At 41.3% G+C, this 18,941-nt stretch overlaps 1 protein-coding gene across 6 annotated transcripts in view; it reads left to right on the top strand.

Moving 5' to 3' along the window:
• Nucleotides 1-18,941, top strand: part of MBNL2 (muscleblind like splicing regulator 2) — a 105,655-nt gene that overhangs the window by 28,675 nt on the left and 58,039 nt on the right. For all 6 annotated transcript variants that reach the window (XM_053970637.1, XM_053970634.1, XM_053970638.1 and 3 more), the window contains exon 2: nt 8,073-8,894. In XM_053970637.1, coding sequence (XP_053826612.1) covers nt 8,721-8,894 — 174 coding nt within the window. In that variant the 5' untranslated portion in view covers nt 8,073-8,720. The remainder of the gene's footprint in view (nt 1-8,072; nt 8,895-18,941) is intronic.

The following is an 18,941-nucleotide window of genomic DNA, read 5'->3' as shown; positions in this document are numbered from 1 at the left end:
GTAACAGCATGTTATCGGTCCTTTGGCAGGTGAGAACAGTCATTTGATCACACGTTCCCTCCATGCCAGTCTGTAAAAATTTCACAGTACATAAGCACACTTTTCTATAAATATTTTACAGTCCTAAAAAAAAGTAAATACAATTTCTGGGTCTGCAGCAGGGTGTGAGTGGAAGCTTCTAATGCACTGGGGTACCCTTTCCTGGGGAATTGGGTTTGATTAATAACTGTTACATGCTGCACTCTGCCAAAAGCAAAACATTTGTGTCCACAAGAGGCCAAGTGGTAACGTCATTGCTGCCGGGGATGATTAACTCTGCTTGCCGAGGCCCAGAAACAGAAATTGCTTTTGCCCTCTTGTCAGGGTGGGAGCGGAATTTTGTGTATGAAATTCATACACATAGAGGATTAAAAACAGGTTAATATGGATTTAGAAAGCATTTAAGTTAAAAACTGTGAGAAGATACAAATGAAGAGAGGAGGAGCAGAATAAAAACAACAGTAGTTTGCTAGAAGAAAACTCTTTTCTGCAATTGCATTTTAACTGAAGCATAATAAGCATTCGTTTTTCCAGCATGACTTCGAAGCACTTTGGTTTTAGAAAATACTCTTGTGGGCTGTAGTCATCCACTGACCTAAAGTTCAGCAGAAATATTTCACGGTCCATTAGCAAAGTAGTACAGTGGGTTGCTGAAAAGGTCCCAGGCTGTGTCAGTTGTTTCACAGTCAGTGGTACACCTTCCTCCTCACCTACTTCCCCAGGGACAAAGGACATTAGTGTTATTATATTGTAAAGCCAGCTTCAAAGGGAAGCGGCAGGTTTTAACAAGAAGCTCATTCCCATGCTGTAAATAGTGGGGGACATACTAAAAAGCCTGAACCTGGCACATTAGTGATCGTGACAAGGAAAATATGGCTCATTTAGCAAAACTGATTTGAAGGTCATGCTCAGTTTAAATAAAGCAGACTGGTGTTTTCTAGTCTGTCCCTGGCCTGGACTTCAGTCAGCTAAACTAAAATAGTTAGGATCGTCTCTGTGTAAAGTGTTCATCTGGCGAATGAACACAAGTGTTCATTGCTGGTTGTATAACAGGCAAAGAGATGTTGCAATAGTTGATCTCCAAGTCAAGCAAATAAAATAATGTCTTTTTTGTAAGTCCTGACACTTCTGACTTGAGCTGCTTCATGTTGAATTAATACAAGACCCAGGGTTAGAATTTTAGTATTTTTGACTACCAGGTACCTGATCAAACAAGTGGACTGCTTCCCCAGTATGGCAATTCTGGCTTCTTCCTCATTTGAGCAATACTGGTTTCCTCAATGTCACATGGGAGCTGCTTCATATCTTAAAGTGGGGGAAAAAAAGCCCTGAAAGTGATTAAAGAAATGTTCATAAGTTGTGTTTGAAATTTATAGAAGAATTTATACATGCCCTACTGTAGTTGAATAACTCTTCTTAAAAATGTTATGATGACAGAAAGATTTCCCATTCATATTTGCCATCAAAGAGTGGATGATGTTTCATGGAAACCTGCCCTATTTTCTCTTGTTTCTTGAATTTAGGGATTATTATTTTTTGTGACTCCACAATAGTTGGGAGGACAGCCAAAAGCTTGATTCTGGTTTTAATGCTGTCTTTTTATGTAACTATGCAGACACTACTAAACTCTACTATGCATTGTCCAGTCTTAGTAGATATCTAGTATAAGGGTACATATAAAAAAAAAAATTAATATTAGAAATTGGTTTAAAGAGAAGAACACAAAGCTGGCATAGTACTCCCTGATGAATGGTACCTCTGTACTGATGCATCACTTCTGGTCCTATTTCCCTAGTTTGGAACGCTGATGGGATGAGAAAAGCCTATCCACCACAGGAGAATCTCCTGCATGTTCTTTCTTTAAGAGTTTAAGAGTTTATTCAAGTGTGATTAACAAGCAGGCTGACTGTCACATTATTTGCCTGTAAAATTACTTTTATTTATTTCATGTTGGCATCTTTTGATGTAGGATCCTCTTTCTGTTGGCTAGTGGGGAATAGGCTTAAATTAGCGTGTGGTGCCTGAGAGCCAGCCTTGCTTTCCAGGGACAGGGAGCATGTCCTGTGGGATACAGCACTGTAGCTAAAGGTGCTTGCAAAGAGGAGCCAGACCTGCTGCAGGTGGGGTGCCCTGTCCTACCTGCTCTGCTCCCTGCTCCATCAGGAGTGGGACGTGAGCAGGTGGCCATATCTGTTGAGTTGGCACATGTGAGGCAGGGGGCATTATGCTGCTGTGTTACTCTGCACCTGATGAGGCAGATCAGAATGGATCTGGCTTGGGATTAAGCTGCAGTCTTGCTTTCCTCAGCAGGGAGTTTGAGGGAGCTCAAGGGAGAACTTCACAGGGGAGTCAAGGAAATGGCAAGTAGCTGGCATTTAAAGCAACAGTGGAGTGAGCTTATGGGGTTGTGGCTGTCCTTTAGTGGGCAGCTTATCTTCTGTGTGGAGGCCTTGAATGCTACTTAAAGCACAAACAGTGGGGGGAAAAGGACATTTAAGAGCGTATATGAGGTTTAGTTGAAAAACGGAAGCAAAGTTCCACCATCTTTTGGACTAAAGCACCTGTCAGTGTCTTCTAAATACATGTGTGTGTCTTGAATGGTTTGAAAGTGGAGTCCGCTATGCAGCTGCAAACAAGAGGTATGACTTAGTGGGATTTGAATGCCTTTTCTTGGAATAAGGGTGAGGGTTTAGTAGTTGTCAGTCTTCAAATAACTGTATTTCCATTGTGAATGTTCAGGATACGTAACTTGATCTGGTTACAGAAGCGTTCCTATGTGTTAAACTTATACAAGGAATCTTTCCACTGGTTTTGTCTGTAAACATAGTGAAATGCAAAGCAAGTTTCCTTTGCATTTCCTTTTACTGAAGGAGCAGCAGCTTTTTGAAGGACCACAATTCTTGTTAGTAGTCTGAAGATGCATCTGTGGAGTGGGGCACATTTGGGGCACATTGGTGAATCTGTGTTTTCAGATGTCGTGAGGCATCTGGAGATGGTTGTGTTTTGTCCTACATCATCTGACCGAGGTAAAATCTCTTGATTCAAAACTAGTAAGTCCAGGCTGAAAAAGTGGCTAAACTATTTTTTTTCTTAGAGATCACTTTATTTCCTGAACTAAAAGGACCATCATGAGAATCTGAGTTAAAGTAGTATGTGGTCAAGACACTGCTGGTTCATGAACTTGTACTGTGGAGTGTGAATCTAGTGATGCTTATGGTTAACCCTGTCTAAGGGTAGAGAGCCTGCTTTCTGCTGCTTCCAGCTTCCAGCCAGACCTTAAAATTTTGACATGAAATTCTTTGGGCCTGGTGTCTCCTGCAGGGTCATTGTTATCGTTTCTTTGTTAAAAAGTTTCTGAAATTTAAGACTATGAACATGATTTTCTGGGAGAAAGCAACATGAGTTTTTGTTTATGTGTAAATGGATAAAAGTTGTAGAAGCAACCTGCTTTGGGCCAAAGTCTTAAAATTGTACAGTATCATTTCCCTGGGGTTAGAGAGTTGACCTTGGTGTTCCGGAAAAAGATCTCACATTTGGCTAAGAAAACAGTTTGTCTCTGAAGAGTGGCAGTATATGTATGCTGGGTTTGAAAACTAAGTTCTCAATACATAGTGTTGGCACTGGAGTATCCAGAAGGTCAGTTGTGGTGGCTGTAGATAGGTCGTGAAGGTGAGTTTTCTCCCACCTGAGTTCATGTGTTTAACTGAATTTGGGCAGCAGTCTGTAAGTCAACATTTCTCCCTGCTAGTGACCTAGAGAAGGCTCACCTTGCTTTCCTCTCACAGCATAGTGAGTCTTTGGGGGGAGTGTTTTGATTTTGTTTTTTTGTTTCCTTGTTTGTAAAACAGAGCATTGTTTACAAATTATCAAACTTGTATTGGCTAAGTATATTTAATACATCTCTTCTGTCTGAGAAAGAAGAGCATATATATTTCAAACTGTACAGTTCCTTTTAAGTCCCCTTTAACAACTGAGGGTTTTCTAACTTTTTAATTCTTGAGTTTCTGGTATATTTATTGAAGAAATATATGGATCATGTTGATAAATTTTGACAGTAGGAGCAACAAATTGAGCCCCAGTGTTGACATCTCTTACTGAATATTTTAATGTGATGAATAATACAGAGTGTTTAAACCTCAAAAAGTGTAAAACTGTTTCAACACCTTTTGAGAGGACTTAGTGGTTCCTCTAGATATCTGTGGTGAGACCATGTAGAAGACTGTGCTCCTTGAGTGGACATCATCACCTGCAGAGATGACTTTTGAAGATGAGGTCTTTGCTCATTACTACATGTTAGCTACTGAAGCATGAGTACATCATGTCCAGGAAGTCTCAGCTTCACCATTAGACAGATACTGCATAATCCATTGCCACATAATCTGGCTGATAAGTAAAACTACTGCACCAAAGCACCTCATATTTTGCAGATAGCAACAGCTCCTATTTTCCAGCTGAAAGGTCCAACTGGTTCGTAATAGGGCAGAGCTTTGTATTCACTTGCAATTCCCAAAGATGAGGCTGTCTGCCCCATATTTCTCTGAGAACTTTTTCTGTGGGCTTCTAGTATCTGTGTGCTTTGTCTCATTTAATAATTAAAAAGATTTTTTTTCTTAACCATGACAAAGGCCTTCTACTCATATGCATTGCTAGTTTTCCACAGAAGGAAAGTGATGCCTATCCTAAAAGGGATCCAAAGCTAAATAGCCTTTACAAACACATGTCCATGAATTTCATTTCACTTAACCTACAAAAAACTGCATTTGTAAGTGTGCATTCTTGATCAATTTCATTGATTCAACTGTCTGAGAGACTGAAAATAAACTATAAAAGTTGTAAAAAGACAAAAATAATTTGTTCTTATTTTGAGTACTTTTTTCATCTTCAATAAGACAGTAAGAATATTTTGCAGCTCAGTTGTTTGTTTGTAAGTTTTAATAGTTTGTTTAGCTACAGTGGGGAGTGTTGTCTTGATCTGGGATCATTAATGATAATAACAACAAAACATCTAAAGAAAACCATCAAGCAAACAAAATCTTCTGCCAGGATAAGGGACACTTGGTGCTGAGGGCTTTATGCCAGTGAGGTACCATTGGTTTTGGCAGGATAGCTAACTTTGGCTGATATGTTGGGACACAATTAGAAATAGTGGGAGTTTTCATTTGCCATAGCCACTGGTTTTCTCCAGATGGGTGGGTTTTGCAACACACAAGGTCAGGGTAAGCTATGATGTTAATAATGGCATGTGACCTGTGACCTGGCAGGCATTTTATTGAGGATTATTGTTGTTACTGTTGTTGTATTTTCTTATATAAATTCCATTAATTTTCCCTATTTACTTCCCTGTTTACTCAAACTGCTGGATTTTTTCCCTGTAACCACAGTCTCTTCTGCTTTCTTCCTAAAATTTCCTCTTGTCCCTCTCTCTTCAGTATTCACAATCTTTCTCCATCTTTCTTCCATTTCCTATGAAGTCTCTCCCTTCCTTTCTGTTTCACAGTCAGCCATTTCCTTTTCCTACCTTCCTCTCCCATTTTTTCCTTCTCTTGAGGACTTTCCTCATATGTTGAATTCTACTTTTCTTGACTTCTCCAAGAAGAATAATTTTAATCTCTGCTTTGTCTTTTCTCTCCCTTCTCATCGTTTTACGTCCCTTATATTCAGGTTTTCAAGGAGGTATCTCTTCCTTCATCCTCCTGGTGCAGGTGATGGGCAGAGGAGGTATGACAGCTGCCTAGCATGTGGTTGTGAACACGTAGGTCATTTAAGTGGTAGGGATGAAGCACTCCAAATTATTCTGTCTTCACCATGTTTGAATTTGCCTCCTGCTGAAGGCATGGCCTCCTTCAGAAAGGACTCAGTTCTGTCTCCTGAGTTTTTTACCTGTAGAAACTCCTGAGGCACTTGATGACTCTTGAGAAATCATGTGGCGTTGTTATGTTTGACAAGACGTGGATTTTTCAGACAAACTTTTCATGCTTCCCTTCCTTTAGAAAATCTTCATGCAGGGTGAGGATAAGAAACAGGGTGATACTGTGTTTCACTCTTCTACCCTCCAACCCCAAATGCTTTTTGGTATGAGTTCTTGCTGTAGTCTCATAAATCTTGTCTGTGATTCTGCTGTGCGCTTCTTTTTTAAAAACCATGGCTGCTGCCATTTCTATACTGTGTGCTGTTTGCTTTGCTGCCACGTGCTGTGTCTGGTTTTTTTCTGTCTTAACACCTACTACTTGAGAAACAGCTTTGTCAATTTTATGGTGTGCAGCCCTGCAGAGTATTACTACTTGTGACTTTGAGCAGTGTGCAGTATAACATTTACCCTTTTCCCAAAATTTCCGTCTGTCTCCTACATCTATTACTGAAAACCGTTAGTGACATTTCTGAATTGGAATGTGTGGCTCTAGGGAGAGTATTTCCTCTTTTACATTTAGCCAGCTAAATCATCAGCCCAACAAGCTATCAGCTCAACAAGCCCTTGTGGAAAGGCTCTTCTTGTCTCTCCTCCTCTTTCCTTTTCATCAGTTATGAGTATTTTCTCACCTCTTTGTATGCTTTTAGCTTAATCTCATTTTTCATTGATGCTGTCAGACAGCATTGATGGAATATTTAATTTGAGGAGTTTGTAATTTATGTACTGTACTATAATTGCATAGAATTATTTCAAAATGTAATGATTCTCTTGCACCTTGTTGTTCTTTATGACCCAGTAAAGCTAAGTGTCATCCAGATCCATCTTATTGGACATTAGACTTGAAACTGAATTTTTGAGCAATTAGAGTTGTGTTGCCTTTATTCATGCTAGCAGTAGGAACTTTTGGTGTAAGAATTGGCCACGCAGTAAAACCTCTTCTGGTACTATTGCTAAGTAGTAGAAAAGCCTTTTGATGTGAAGACCTAGAAGTCAGAACTGGGATCTGATCCTGAAACTGGGTGTGATTAGTTCTTACTTAACTAAAAATACTGACTTCAATTACGACCAGTAGATCCAAGCACAGAATGGTAATTGTTCTGACATGGAAAAGCTGACAGTGTTTTTAGAACTATTTTTATTGACATCTTTTAAAATCTCACTTATTCCAGTCCTTCCCCTTTTCTTTTTTTCTTGCACAAAAATAATCCGTCAACTGTTTCTGGCTGGTATTTGTAAAGTAAAAGTTGTGTTCCTTTGAAGCTGAAACATCATGTCCATGGTTTCACTGTCTATGTATAAAATATAGTTAGTGGTTAAAATTTTTAGTAATATCCAACCCTTTGATTTTCAGATCTGTTTTTCTGTAAAATATCCTATGTATTTTATAGTCCCCAAACAGTTTAAGTGCCATATTGGAATCTGATGTTTTGATGCTGAAGGATGTATTTGCAGAGGTACACAAAGGCTAATTAAATCAAAAGAATATTTAGATAAAGACTACTTCATATTAGAAAGGACTCATTGGAGCATGGTGACTTGGTAGTTGAGCCCTTTCATGAAGCCCTTATAGAACAGCCTCTGGGTTAATGGGAAAACTAACTATATTGTCTGCATTTAGAAGGTTTTATTTCCTATAATTTTGGAATGACATTTTTTGGTTTCTTTTTTCTTGAGAAATAGAGGGAGACACAAAATATCTGAGCAGAATACTACCATCCTCATTTCCAAGGAAGAACAAGTAATGAGTAACAATTTACAATGTAGTAACACAGTCTAAAGGGCCAAGTGATAAATTAATGGAAACGTGTTCTTGTATACAGTTTTGGAGACTAAGCACATTTGATTGAATTGTTTCACAACTAGTGTGCCTAATTATTGTGTCTGCCACATTCATCTATTTAAATCATTCCCAACTTTTGGATTGCTGCCTGGAATATTACTGCAGTATGTGTTTCAACTGGTTATTCCCCTATCACGTGTAACTTCACAAGGGAGGATGATTTTTTTTTTTTAAAGAGTGAACTTTGACTGTATGTTTATAATATCTGATAAAAAGGGACTGTAGGTTTCATAATGTTGATTTGAATGAGTTGCACATGAACTAATGCTGTATTTGTTTTGTCAGGTCAGTGACTTAAAAAGTGCCTTTGCCAAGTCACTTTTACGAGCGAGGACTGCTACGCCTGTGTTCTCAAAATCCAGTCTTTGCCAGCCAGACATTGCCTTCACCTTACACCTGGCAGAAGATACCTCAGCTGTCTCCATTTGCCAATTAGTTGATGGAAAACTGAAAGCAGAAAAAAGATTATTATTATTCCAGTGACATAAACAAATGACTGCATTGCTTTTCTCGTGTGATCAATACCGGCAAGCAAGCATCAGAGGACTGCTATTCTATCAAGGAGTGCCATTACATTGATGGACCTTGGCTTAAAACCAGTGCATCCGTGATTACAATCAACAAACCCACGTGTTTTACAGACAGAAATGCGACTGAGCATGTGTTTTCCCAGCCAAAAGTCTACAAGCGGGACTTAATGATTGATGAGTGACTGCTTGCTGATAAACTTTCTCTGCTTGTTCTGCTTTGTGTGTGTTGGACGTCGTTAATCGTCCCCCACTGTTTGTTTTTTTTAACTTTCTTTTCCATTAGAATTGAAGTTATTTTTTTCTGACTTCCTTCCCCCTCCCTTTCCTTTGTCATTAGTTTTGGAAATTTCTTCAGCATAATTCACCTGACAGCAACTTACAAGTTCAAAATCAGCTTCCCATCATGGCTTTGAATGTTGCTCCCGTAAGAGACACAAAATGGCTGACATTAGAAGTGTGCAGGCAGTTTCAGAGGGGAACTTGTTCACGCTCTGATGAAGAATGCAAATTTGCACACCCCCCTAAAAGTTGCCAGGTTGAAAATGGAAGAGTTATTGCCTGCTTTGATTCCTTAAAGGTAAGAAAAGAAGCTGCATGTGTAGTGAAAATGCTACTACATCATAGTGAAAGTAAAATAGGAAATGATGAGTGGTTCGTTCCTGGTGAGATGTACATTGAAACAAATGTTGTTTATCATAATGTTTGTTTACTGAAGCTTTTAAGATTTTTTTCTAAGGTTTTTTTCTTTCAAATGTCACTATGTTGTTTACAAAAATTGCATGTGACTGTGGGATACAGAATTGGTTGCAGCTGGTAGGACAATTGTATTCTCCTGAGTACATTTTATGAATTATAATTGTTTCCTGGTAAATGAAGATACACAATGGCACAATACTATGCCATTCCCAGAGTCCTAAAGAAACAAATCATATGGAAAGAGTGCAGATTTTTTCATTTAGATCAACATAAGTGAGAAAAGTCTATCCATTACTTTAGATTTGACACAAGGGTTGTTTATTCTTGGTATTGAGGACTCAGGTAAATTAATAGCATTGGTAGTTACATGTATGGATAGTGCAGATATGAGCATAAGTTTAGGAGGAGCAAAGGGATTCTCTTCTTTGGAGGATTTTTAGCAATTATATTGTTAGGGCATCAGCTTCTTCTGACTTCCTAATGACATCAGGCATGCTTTAGAAAACTATTTTAAAAAGTTCTGTGAAAACAGTTCATGTACTGCATAAAAGAAGATTAATGACCCCCTGGGATTTGAGGAGTACACAGTGTTTTCCATGATGATATATTTGTGTTCTCGTGTCGACAGAAGGAGAAAGCTTATTTCATATGAATAATTAAAGGGTAGAATTGAGAATTTCAGAATTTATTTTGAAAGTTTTACTTATGGCTTTATCTTCTGGGCATGGGAGAATGTCTTGGCTTGCTATTTTAGCTCTGAGGATCAAAACTTCAGTTACCAACAACTCTTTTACATCAGTCTGAAAGATAAGAAAACTCAGGGTGGTTTATTTCCATTATAACATTTTTTTTTAATGCAATGAAAGATACTGTGTTAGGCATCTGCCTTTTGTTTTTTCTCATTTCTTCTTTCCTTCTGAGGATTCAGAAGACAGTATCTCACAGGAAATGTTTACGAGGGGGTTATATTCTGTATATCTACGCTGTAAGCCAGAAGAACACCTTTGGAGTCATGGCAGTATGTCATAGAGGGCTATTAATGACCTTAATCCATGGATTACTGCACGATAAACTGTAACAGCTTCTTTGGAGATGTTCTTGTATATTGGTTGTCTGCCAATGGGATATATTTTTTTTTAAACAAGCAGACTAATGTCTGCAGCAAGTGGGCAATACTCTGATTTTACAAAAAATAAGCAGATCAGTGGAAGGGGTTTTTTATGTACTATTTTTGTGTTGTAAAGTCTTGGGTCCGTGGCTGGGATGCTGGAGATAAGCAGCAGGACTTGGTCACCGCTGGGCTGGCAGGACAGTGGCTCTGCAGTGAAGGAGGTGCTGCTGCTGCATCATCCTGGCCAAAGCAGTGATGCACCTGTCCTTGATGCCTGAGGACAGCAACGCTCTCCCTGGTAGTACTGGGCACTCACAGTGGAGTTGCCAGCTATTCAAGCTGGAGACTTTTGTTCAGGGGTGGTTATTGTCTGCAAAGAAAAACTGGAGTCACAGACTAAGCTAATAATACCATGAAGAGAAATCCTGAGGGATCACAGTGGATAATTTGCTGACAACCAGCATCATTGCTCAGTGGAGAGAAATCCAAAACCCTCTAAAAAATTGTAGTTAAAGCAAGTAGCTGTGTTTTCACCTAGTGTGGGAGGACATCTGTCCTGAAGGGCCAGCCCATTCCAGCCCAGCTCTGGTGGCTGAAGTGTGCTCTGTCCCACAGTCCATCATCACCCACTCTCATGCAGAAGAGAGCATGCACCTGTGCCTTCCATCTTGCATCTTCTAGTTGAGTCTAATGGGTTAAATTGCTGGGAAAGATGGGATTATAGCAAGAATTCAGATAGTGGCCTGAAGCAGCAGAGATGGAGGCACAGTTTTCTTCCCAACAACTCTGCTACAGGTTGAGGGAAATTCAATAGTGGGATGACAGTGCCTTCAACTGCAGCTCCTTGGCTCTGAGCATGAGTTGTGCATTTCCATGTGTTACCTGATCCTGCCGTGCACAGGAAACTGTTTGGAACCATTGTGGGTGCACGGCTCTGGGCTGTGCTGTCTGGTGTCCTCATAGTCATTATCTCAGTTGTTCAGAAGAGTGCTTGTAAATTGACATTTCTATAGCAAGAGTGTGTGTGCTTGGTTAGGTCAGTTTGCATTATTGCCGGCTGAGGGACTTTAGGTTAGTCACATAAAACTATTTAATACGTAGCTTTTGGAAGTACAAGTGTTAATATACAGTTTCAGAATAAGGCTTTGGCACTCAACAAGTGGGATGACTTTTCATGTAAATGAACAAGAGGAATAGTCTAGAATTATAGATAAAATCAGAATTTAATTTATGAAAAACAAGACCTATTTTCCTTGCTGAACACTGAACCACAGTTTAATGCAGGCAATTATTTAGCATTTTTTTACATAGCATCTAAAGCTCTGGAGACTTAGCCTTTTAATTGTCTTGGTTTGGTATACCTGCTGTAAAAATAAATTATGCTGAGTCTCTGGATAAACATCTTTCTACCCAGAAAAGACAATTTTTTTTTTTTTTTTAGTCTATGCTGGAGTTATGTTACATTTAAGAGGTGCCTGGTAGTTACAGCTGCTCCCTTAGAAGTCAGTCAAACACAAGATACAGGACTCTGAGTCAGGCTTTCCTTTAAACACTGATTGATCAAAAGAGTCCCTGTTCTGGGTAGGGACATATGCTCCCCTGCATGCCATCTTCTTTCCAGATTTCCAGGGCAGACAAGGGAGCATGCTATCAGTATCTGCCAGCTGGATCAGACTACCAGAGCACCACTAGGAAGCTGCAGGAGAGAGTCCAGTGGAAGGTCACAAAGATGATGAAGAGACTGAAGCATCCCTCTCATAAGGAAAGTCTCAGAGAGCTGGCACTGTAAGGTTCAGGGGAATCCCATCCATGTATATGAATACCTGCAGGGAGGGTGCAAAAAGGACAGAGCCAGGCTCTGCTCAGTGCTGCCCAGTGACAGGGCTGGAGGCAACGGGCACAACCTGAACCACAAGAGTTACCTCTCAACATCAGGGAACACTTTTTCACTGTAAGCACTGGCACAGGTTGCCCAGAGAGGTTGGGAATCTCCATCCTTGAAGATCCTCAAAAACTGTCAAAGATACAGTCCTTGGGCAGTTCTCTTTAGGTGACTCTGCTTGAGCAGGGGGTTAGACCAGATGACTCCGGAGGACCTTTTCAACTTCAACTATCCTGTGACTGTGGGACCAGAAGCGCCTTCACACAGACTTTCTCGTAGTTTTAGGATTTTTCTCAGCTAGCAAAAGCTGGCTTTGGGACCAAAGGATGTAATCCCAGCCAGGGACACTTGCCTCTATATCGTACCATGCCCTCCTTTGTGCTCCCACTGCTCTCTTTGGGATTGTGCAGTGTACCAGGTTGGAAACAGAAGTTGTTGCTGTAGTTGCTGCAGAAAAGGGCCATGTGGCAGCAGCAGAGCACTGGATCCCTTCTGCCAGTGACAGTGCTGTGGCCTTAAGCTGGCCTTCTGGAGTAACATAATTGCATCGTTATCCAAATTCTTCTGTATTAAAGAAGTATATTTGTAGTTCCGGTGGTACCAAGTAAAAGGTCAACAAAATTAAATGGACCTTGTTTACTTTTAACTGAGAAGTCATTTTTGGCTCCCAATACCTATCCTTGCAATACTTGACTTTAAACCCAGCAAAAGTTGCAACAGCAGCCCATTGGACTGATTACAGTTTTGAGGAGCCAAAATGCTTGCTGTGGAAGACTGTCTGGGCTCTGAATATCCTTTGTCTGTGAGATGCTCCAGGCTAGACAGAAATAGCTAAAGACTAATGAGTCTGGGTCAGATTCAGGCCAGAAACCTGCTGGTTTCAAGCCAGGTTCTGCTGTGTGGGCTTCTCAGAGGCAGCTCAGCATTTGTTTCTCCCTCTTTGCTGAAGGACAGAATCTGCTCTGTTCTGAACGGGGCATTTGTGGGGTTTTAGGATAATGCAGGTGGATCATCCCTGTGCACCCCATGGATGGTGGATGTAGCAGTTGGACAGATGTGTGCCCATTAAGTGGCCACAATGTTGCTGCCAGCAATAAGGCTCCAGCCAGCAGAAGCCCCGCATGACTGGATCACCAGTGTGGCCACTCAAACACACCCAAAACTGTACTGGGCAAATGACCTTGGTGAGCTTAATGTGAGGATGAAAGTGTCTCCAGGCTAATCTGGTTCACTGTGCTTGAGGTGAATGAAGGGGACCTTTCCTGGCAGAGCCCTGAGCCCTGATGGTGGGTGGGAAGATAAAGGGTGGTAAGGAAGCACTGCCAGAGCCTTGTCTGCTGCCATAACCATCCTGAAACTTTTTGGGGCCCTTACAGGCTCCCCTTTGGATGCCTTTGGAAGGGTCTGTGAAGTGACCTGTCTAACATAAAAATTTGAATTTCAGAAACTGCTTCATTTATGATTTTATACTTCTCCCTGAGTTGAAGTAGCTTAATTTAAAATTGAATAACGTGAATATATAACACTTAATATATCACATTTAGATCCCTCCAAGCTGGACACTATAAGCAAGTCTGTTTTCAAGGCTTTCTTGTCCTGTTAGTAGTAAAGAACAAAACCCTTTCAAAGGAATGCTAATATATAATATAATGTGTGAGGACAAGAACATGCAACACTTTGCTGTATTTGAATTGGAATAATTAAAAAAAAACCACATTAAAATGAATGGTGATGTTTAGGAGGGGGAAAAGGGGAAAGTTTGGCAGATAAGAAAATACAATCATGTGCGTTTTGCTTAGAGTCATTTCTTCCTGGTGTCATTTCTTGACTCAGATCTATAGCTTTTCTGCAGGTCAGCTACTAGAAGGATATGTTGTCTAAGTTAATACAAGTAACAGAGGTGGTATCTTGAAGATGCTGTTGTTGCAAGCTTTGTGGTGATAACAAGGAAGCGAAAGCTTCTTTAGGGCTCCAGATAGCTTTTTTGGTTTTTCGTTAGTGCCTCAACACTTCAAAGTCTTCTGTTTATTGAGCCAGCAGACTACTGTGAACTGGTCATCTGCATTTTCATGAAAACCTTTTAAGAATACGTCTATTTGGTCTCATTTGGCACCACAGAATAAAAAGTAACTGAAAGCTGTGCACAGATTTGCTAACTTTGCTTAAGTTAAAAGGTTACTGGAAAAAAAAGAAATTTTAGGAACATCCACTATGTTGAAAGAACTGGAACTGAAAATAATCTTCTTAAGATGGCCTCAGCTTTATTCAGAAAAAGGGGGAAAAAGGCTTTGTAAAGTGAGCAGGGTGTTTGTACGAGAATGAGCTCAGAGTTGGGAGGCAGTAGGTAGTCATTTGTCTTCCTGTAATTCTTCTGTGGGTCTCTAAATGTTTTACAAATGTCAGGGACTCAGGATCATCTCACAATTGGAAATAAGTAGTACCTGCTCACATTTGGCAGGTGAAGCATTCTGAACAGACTATAGATGAGTACAGAAAGGGGATTTTAGCTAGTTTTGTCTACTAGAAAGCATTTAAATGAGTGTATATAATGTCCTAGCTGGCTGAATTTTTGTCTATCACTTGGTTATGTGGTGTGACAGAGTTCAAAGACAAGGTGAGTTCAAGGACTGTGCCCACAGCTGGTGGGAAAGAATGACTGAAATGGGCAAAGTAATTTCTCTTGGGCGACAGAGTGGCTTTTACCTCCTGGGCCTGTGAATTTTGCCTGCTTTGCTTCGTAGTGACCCAGTTTCAGCAGGATGTTAGGGAATAGGCTGCCCTTTTCAGTAGTTGTGGGCTCTGGGGATGTGGAACTTGCAGGGTGTAACTTTTCAGATGGGGGATACAGAATCCAGGTCTCATTCTTCCTGCAGAACAACTTTGGTGCATAGTTCCTTTTTCACCCACCTCTGTTTTTTTTTTTTTTTTTTGTAAAATGTCCAATAATCTCTAGGTAGTCTGAGAACACTACCTGGCAGAAGCTTTCATGTGTCTCAGTTACTGCAAAGTGTGGGCTTGAAGAGAAAGTGCCAATCAAGGCCAGTTTTAGATAATTATTAATTCTATGGAATTAATTCTGACTGAATTAACTCTGTAAGCTCCCTCTGTGTTCAGAATATCAATGGCCACCCTGGGGCTGATCAAAGCCCCATTTAGCCCAGTGACCCAATAATGGCCAGTAATGGATGTCTTAGAGGTGGTGTGTAAACATGCACTCTAAGCTTCCTGGGGTGCTCTGCTGGCTCCTAGGGATGTGCTTCCCAGGGACATTGAGAGCCAGACATGGTATGCTTGTACCTAATAGCTCTCAGTCACCATCTTTCCACTGGATTTGTCCTGCTCGTTGACCATGCTCACATTCAGCATGCACAGCAACCACCTCCACAACTTTATTACATACAGCATGGAAACCAACTTTTGTTTTTCTTTTCAAACCTCCCCATCTCATTAATGCCCCCAATTCTTGTACTGGAAAACAGAAGAGATTCTCCTCTGAATTGTCCTAAAGATGAAACTGGGTGGGTTTTTTCCACTGACTTCACTCTGGAAGGGGCATGTTTCTCCCTGGTGAGTTCAAAGGAAGCCTTATGAGAGAAGGTTTTAAATCTGCTTTGTGAAAATGCTGTTCTCAGGACACATACGATTCCCAAAGGCCCTGCTTTTTTCAGGCTATGGCAATTTTTGCACTCTGGGTAAAGTGCTGCATGGAATTATGCCATTCTATTTCCTGAGACTATATTTCATCTTATACCCAATCCATGCAATTGTGAGCAGCTGCTAAAAAGAGGTGGTGACATCCAGGCCTATCACAGCTAGCTCCCATTTTTATCTCTGTTCAGGTGGTCATGCAGCCGTGCAACTTGAGTTGATCCAAAGGAAAGGGAAGAACTGCATTAAATAAAAGTGGAAACTACAAATTTGGGCAGCACCATCTTGCATAAATTGAGGTAAAAGAGGATAAGCTTTTTTTGAAGACCTCTCCTTTATCTCTGAGCTTAGAGACTCTTAGTATTCCTTGTTTGTTTAATCACCTGTCCTTGTTTATCTTTTGATAAAAACTCTCTATGTTCCCCTGTAGTCCTCAGCAGTCACAAGTTCCTTTAATACTTCCTTTTTCCTGTTTGTCTCCCTCCTATCTATTCATGCAGCTGTCTCCACGCCAGCTCTTCTGGCATTGAAGGGTTAAAAGGAAGGTAAAAACCAAGTAGCTGAACTGCTGGGCTAATGCACTTGAAAATTCACGAGCTTGACTTAAATCAGTAAAGAGAGAAACTGCAATAAGCCTTTGTCTGTTGTATTACATGGGGTTTAGCTTTTTAATTTTTTTTTTAGATCTTATTTTTAAAAAAGGCTGTTGATCACTGCAGAGGGCACCATGTTCCTTGCTAGGGTTTGTCTCTCTGCTGAGAGGAACATTTCTGATTTATCTCAGAAGAAAGTCTGGAGGCACAGCTCATCCCAACCACCTGCGGTGCTTAACCTGCAGGAGCCCTGGTGAACTGCTAGGGCTAAGCCAAGGGCTGGCCTCTGTGGTAGAGGGCCACCAGCCATCAAGTCAGCCCAGAGGAGCAAGTCTTAACCTGCTGCCCATGTCTCTGCCTTCAGACTGAGGTTGTGAAGAGCCGAGAAGTTAAACTAGTTGAAGTTCATTACATAGCCTGCTACAAAAGCTGTGTGTCTCCTTCAAGGCCCTGTTTTGTTTCCTCATTTGTCTTTCTCAGCAGCAGCACCAAGAACACAAAGCTGTCCTGGCTGTCACTGCTATCACCTGTCACCACCTGACCTGCCAAATTTTAAAACTGTGCACCTTGTTATAAGTTAAGTTCCATTTTCAAAGGAGAATGCCGTTGGGTACAGAGTTACCCAGGCCTTTATTTCCCTCTGCAGTCACAGGCAGCCCCTCTTCCCAGTGGTGCGGTTCAGTGGCAAAGCCTCTCTGTGGTCAGAGCAGGTGCTTTTCACCAGCAGATGTGTCACAACAGCCTGTTCTCCTCTGGCCTGTTAGGGCCACCTGATGAGAGCAAGGGGCTGTTAGCAGTGTGGTTTCCAGATGTGAACAAGGGGGTGTTACCAGTGCTGTTTCCACGGCTCGTTTCAGTGTGTTGGAGCTGGCTGAGCAGGTCACCTGGCCTGGGAATGAGGATGAGCACAAGAAGCAGAAATGGTTGCAAGCAAAAGCAGTTAAAGAGCAGTCACTGAGGGAGGTAGTACAAATCTGTCATCTTGTTCACTGAACTGTGTTGTCCTGAAGGACCAAAGGAGTATGTAGTAGTTCCTGGGCAGTGGTCTTGCTGGGTTGAGCTAGCTCTTGCAGCTTCCATCTTCCAGAAGAGACTTGCAAAGAACATTTCCAGATACTGTGCCATACCCCTTCACATCAGATGCAGCTGCCACTCGGTTATCAGTCTAAATCTTATTAGGCAAAGAGCAGCAAGGCAGATTAGTTATGGCCACAGGAAACCTTGTATGAAAGGGCATGGTGTTTGCCAGATGTTCTTCAGATTTTCAGGCACTCCGGGGTGCTTCATATACCCATCAATTCACTGTGTAGATTTTGTTGCTGCACAGATCCATGCTCCCCTAAGCCTTATAATAACCAGTTTGTGGGTGTAGTGAAGGCAAAATTCAATCAGAGTCTCTGACTCATCCCATCACTAGGATTTTGAACACAAGAGCAATTGCTCACTGCCCACTCCTCCCCCACGCTCCCTATTAACTCAGGTCACTCACTGTTCCCACAGGCTTGCTCTCTCCAGGTCTTCCCACCTACTCCTTTATTTTTCTGGCAGGTGGTTCCTCTTTCATTCCAGGTGCTTTTTTTTTTTCCCCTTGGCCTTGTATACATAGCTTTTGCTCAGCTCGGGTGTCAGCTGTTCTTCCCAAGCTGTTATACTTCGACTGCATCATAAAATACAAAAGACAAAGTTGTGCTTGTCTGATGGAAAAGCCTAGCAGAAACAAGACCTGTATTCCTATTGGTCCAATTCATCCCCAGCATTGGAAAGATATTTTAAATCTAAAAATCAACACAGCAAGAATTGAGGAGTTTATTTGACGGTCTGTTTGACAACTGTGCCCTCTCCCAACTCGTTAACTCCTCATATAAGGACTGGCACCTTTTTTTTTTGAGGAGATGAACTTCATTGGAAACCTATTGCAATAAAAGGAAAACTGTTGTGGTTTTAGAGATCTTAGAACATCACTGAAAGCCTGCTATGAAGTAGAAGTCCCACAACTGAAATGCAAAAGGCAATTAGAAGTATCCCTTTTCTGTGACCTTTATGTTTGTCTTGTGGCTGTGGGCATGGTGTGCCACCCAGTATTAGATTCCTGCAAGGTCTTGGCCACAATAAAGAAGAAATTAATAATGGTGAAAATAAACTGTCTTCTCATCTGCTTTGTTAATGAGTTGTGTTACAAGGTGATATGAGCAGTGCCTCAAGAGTTAGAAAGCCCTAATGCTTGGAAAGATCAAATCATCAAGCAGTAAAGACAAATAAGTAGAGAATCAGTGGAATACTGCATATGAAAAACGTATGAGGGGCGTAGCAGCTGTGGTGCAAACCCTGGTGTGTACTTGCTGGCTCAGGGGCCCAGAGAGGTGTCCTGCTCCCTGTGGGCTGCTGTCACCCTTCAGGCTCACACACTGCTCCACAGCACGGCACTGATGCCATGCTTCTGACTGACAGGTGACTTGCTGCAGTCACTGCACTGTAGATTTTCCCTTTCTCATGAGGTATTACAAGTTCTCAGCCCGTACTTCCTCACAGGACTTCTTGGCTTGAGTGAGAGGAGATCTACAGTGTGCAGTGTCATGGCAGCTGCAGGGATAGCCTGGCCTAGCGGCCTGCCAGGTGTGCTGCTGCCACCTCACCTGCACATCCAATAGGCCAGGCAACTTTTAAACTTTGTAAAGACCCAGTTTATTTACTCTA

The sequence above is a fragment of the Vidua macroura genome, chromosome 2 (assembly GCF_024509145.1).
Source record: "Vidua macroura isolate BioBank_ID:100142 chromosome 2, ASM2450914v1, whole genome shotgun sequence".
Lineage (NCBI taxonomy): Eukaryota > Metazoa > Chordata > Aves > Passeriformes > Viduidae > Vidua > Vidua macroura.
The sequence above is the reverse complement of the archived record's forward strand: the minus strand, read 5'-3'. Positions and strand labels throughout refer to the sequence as shown.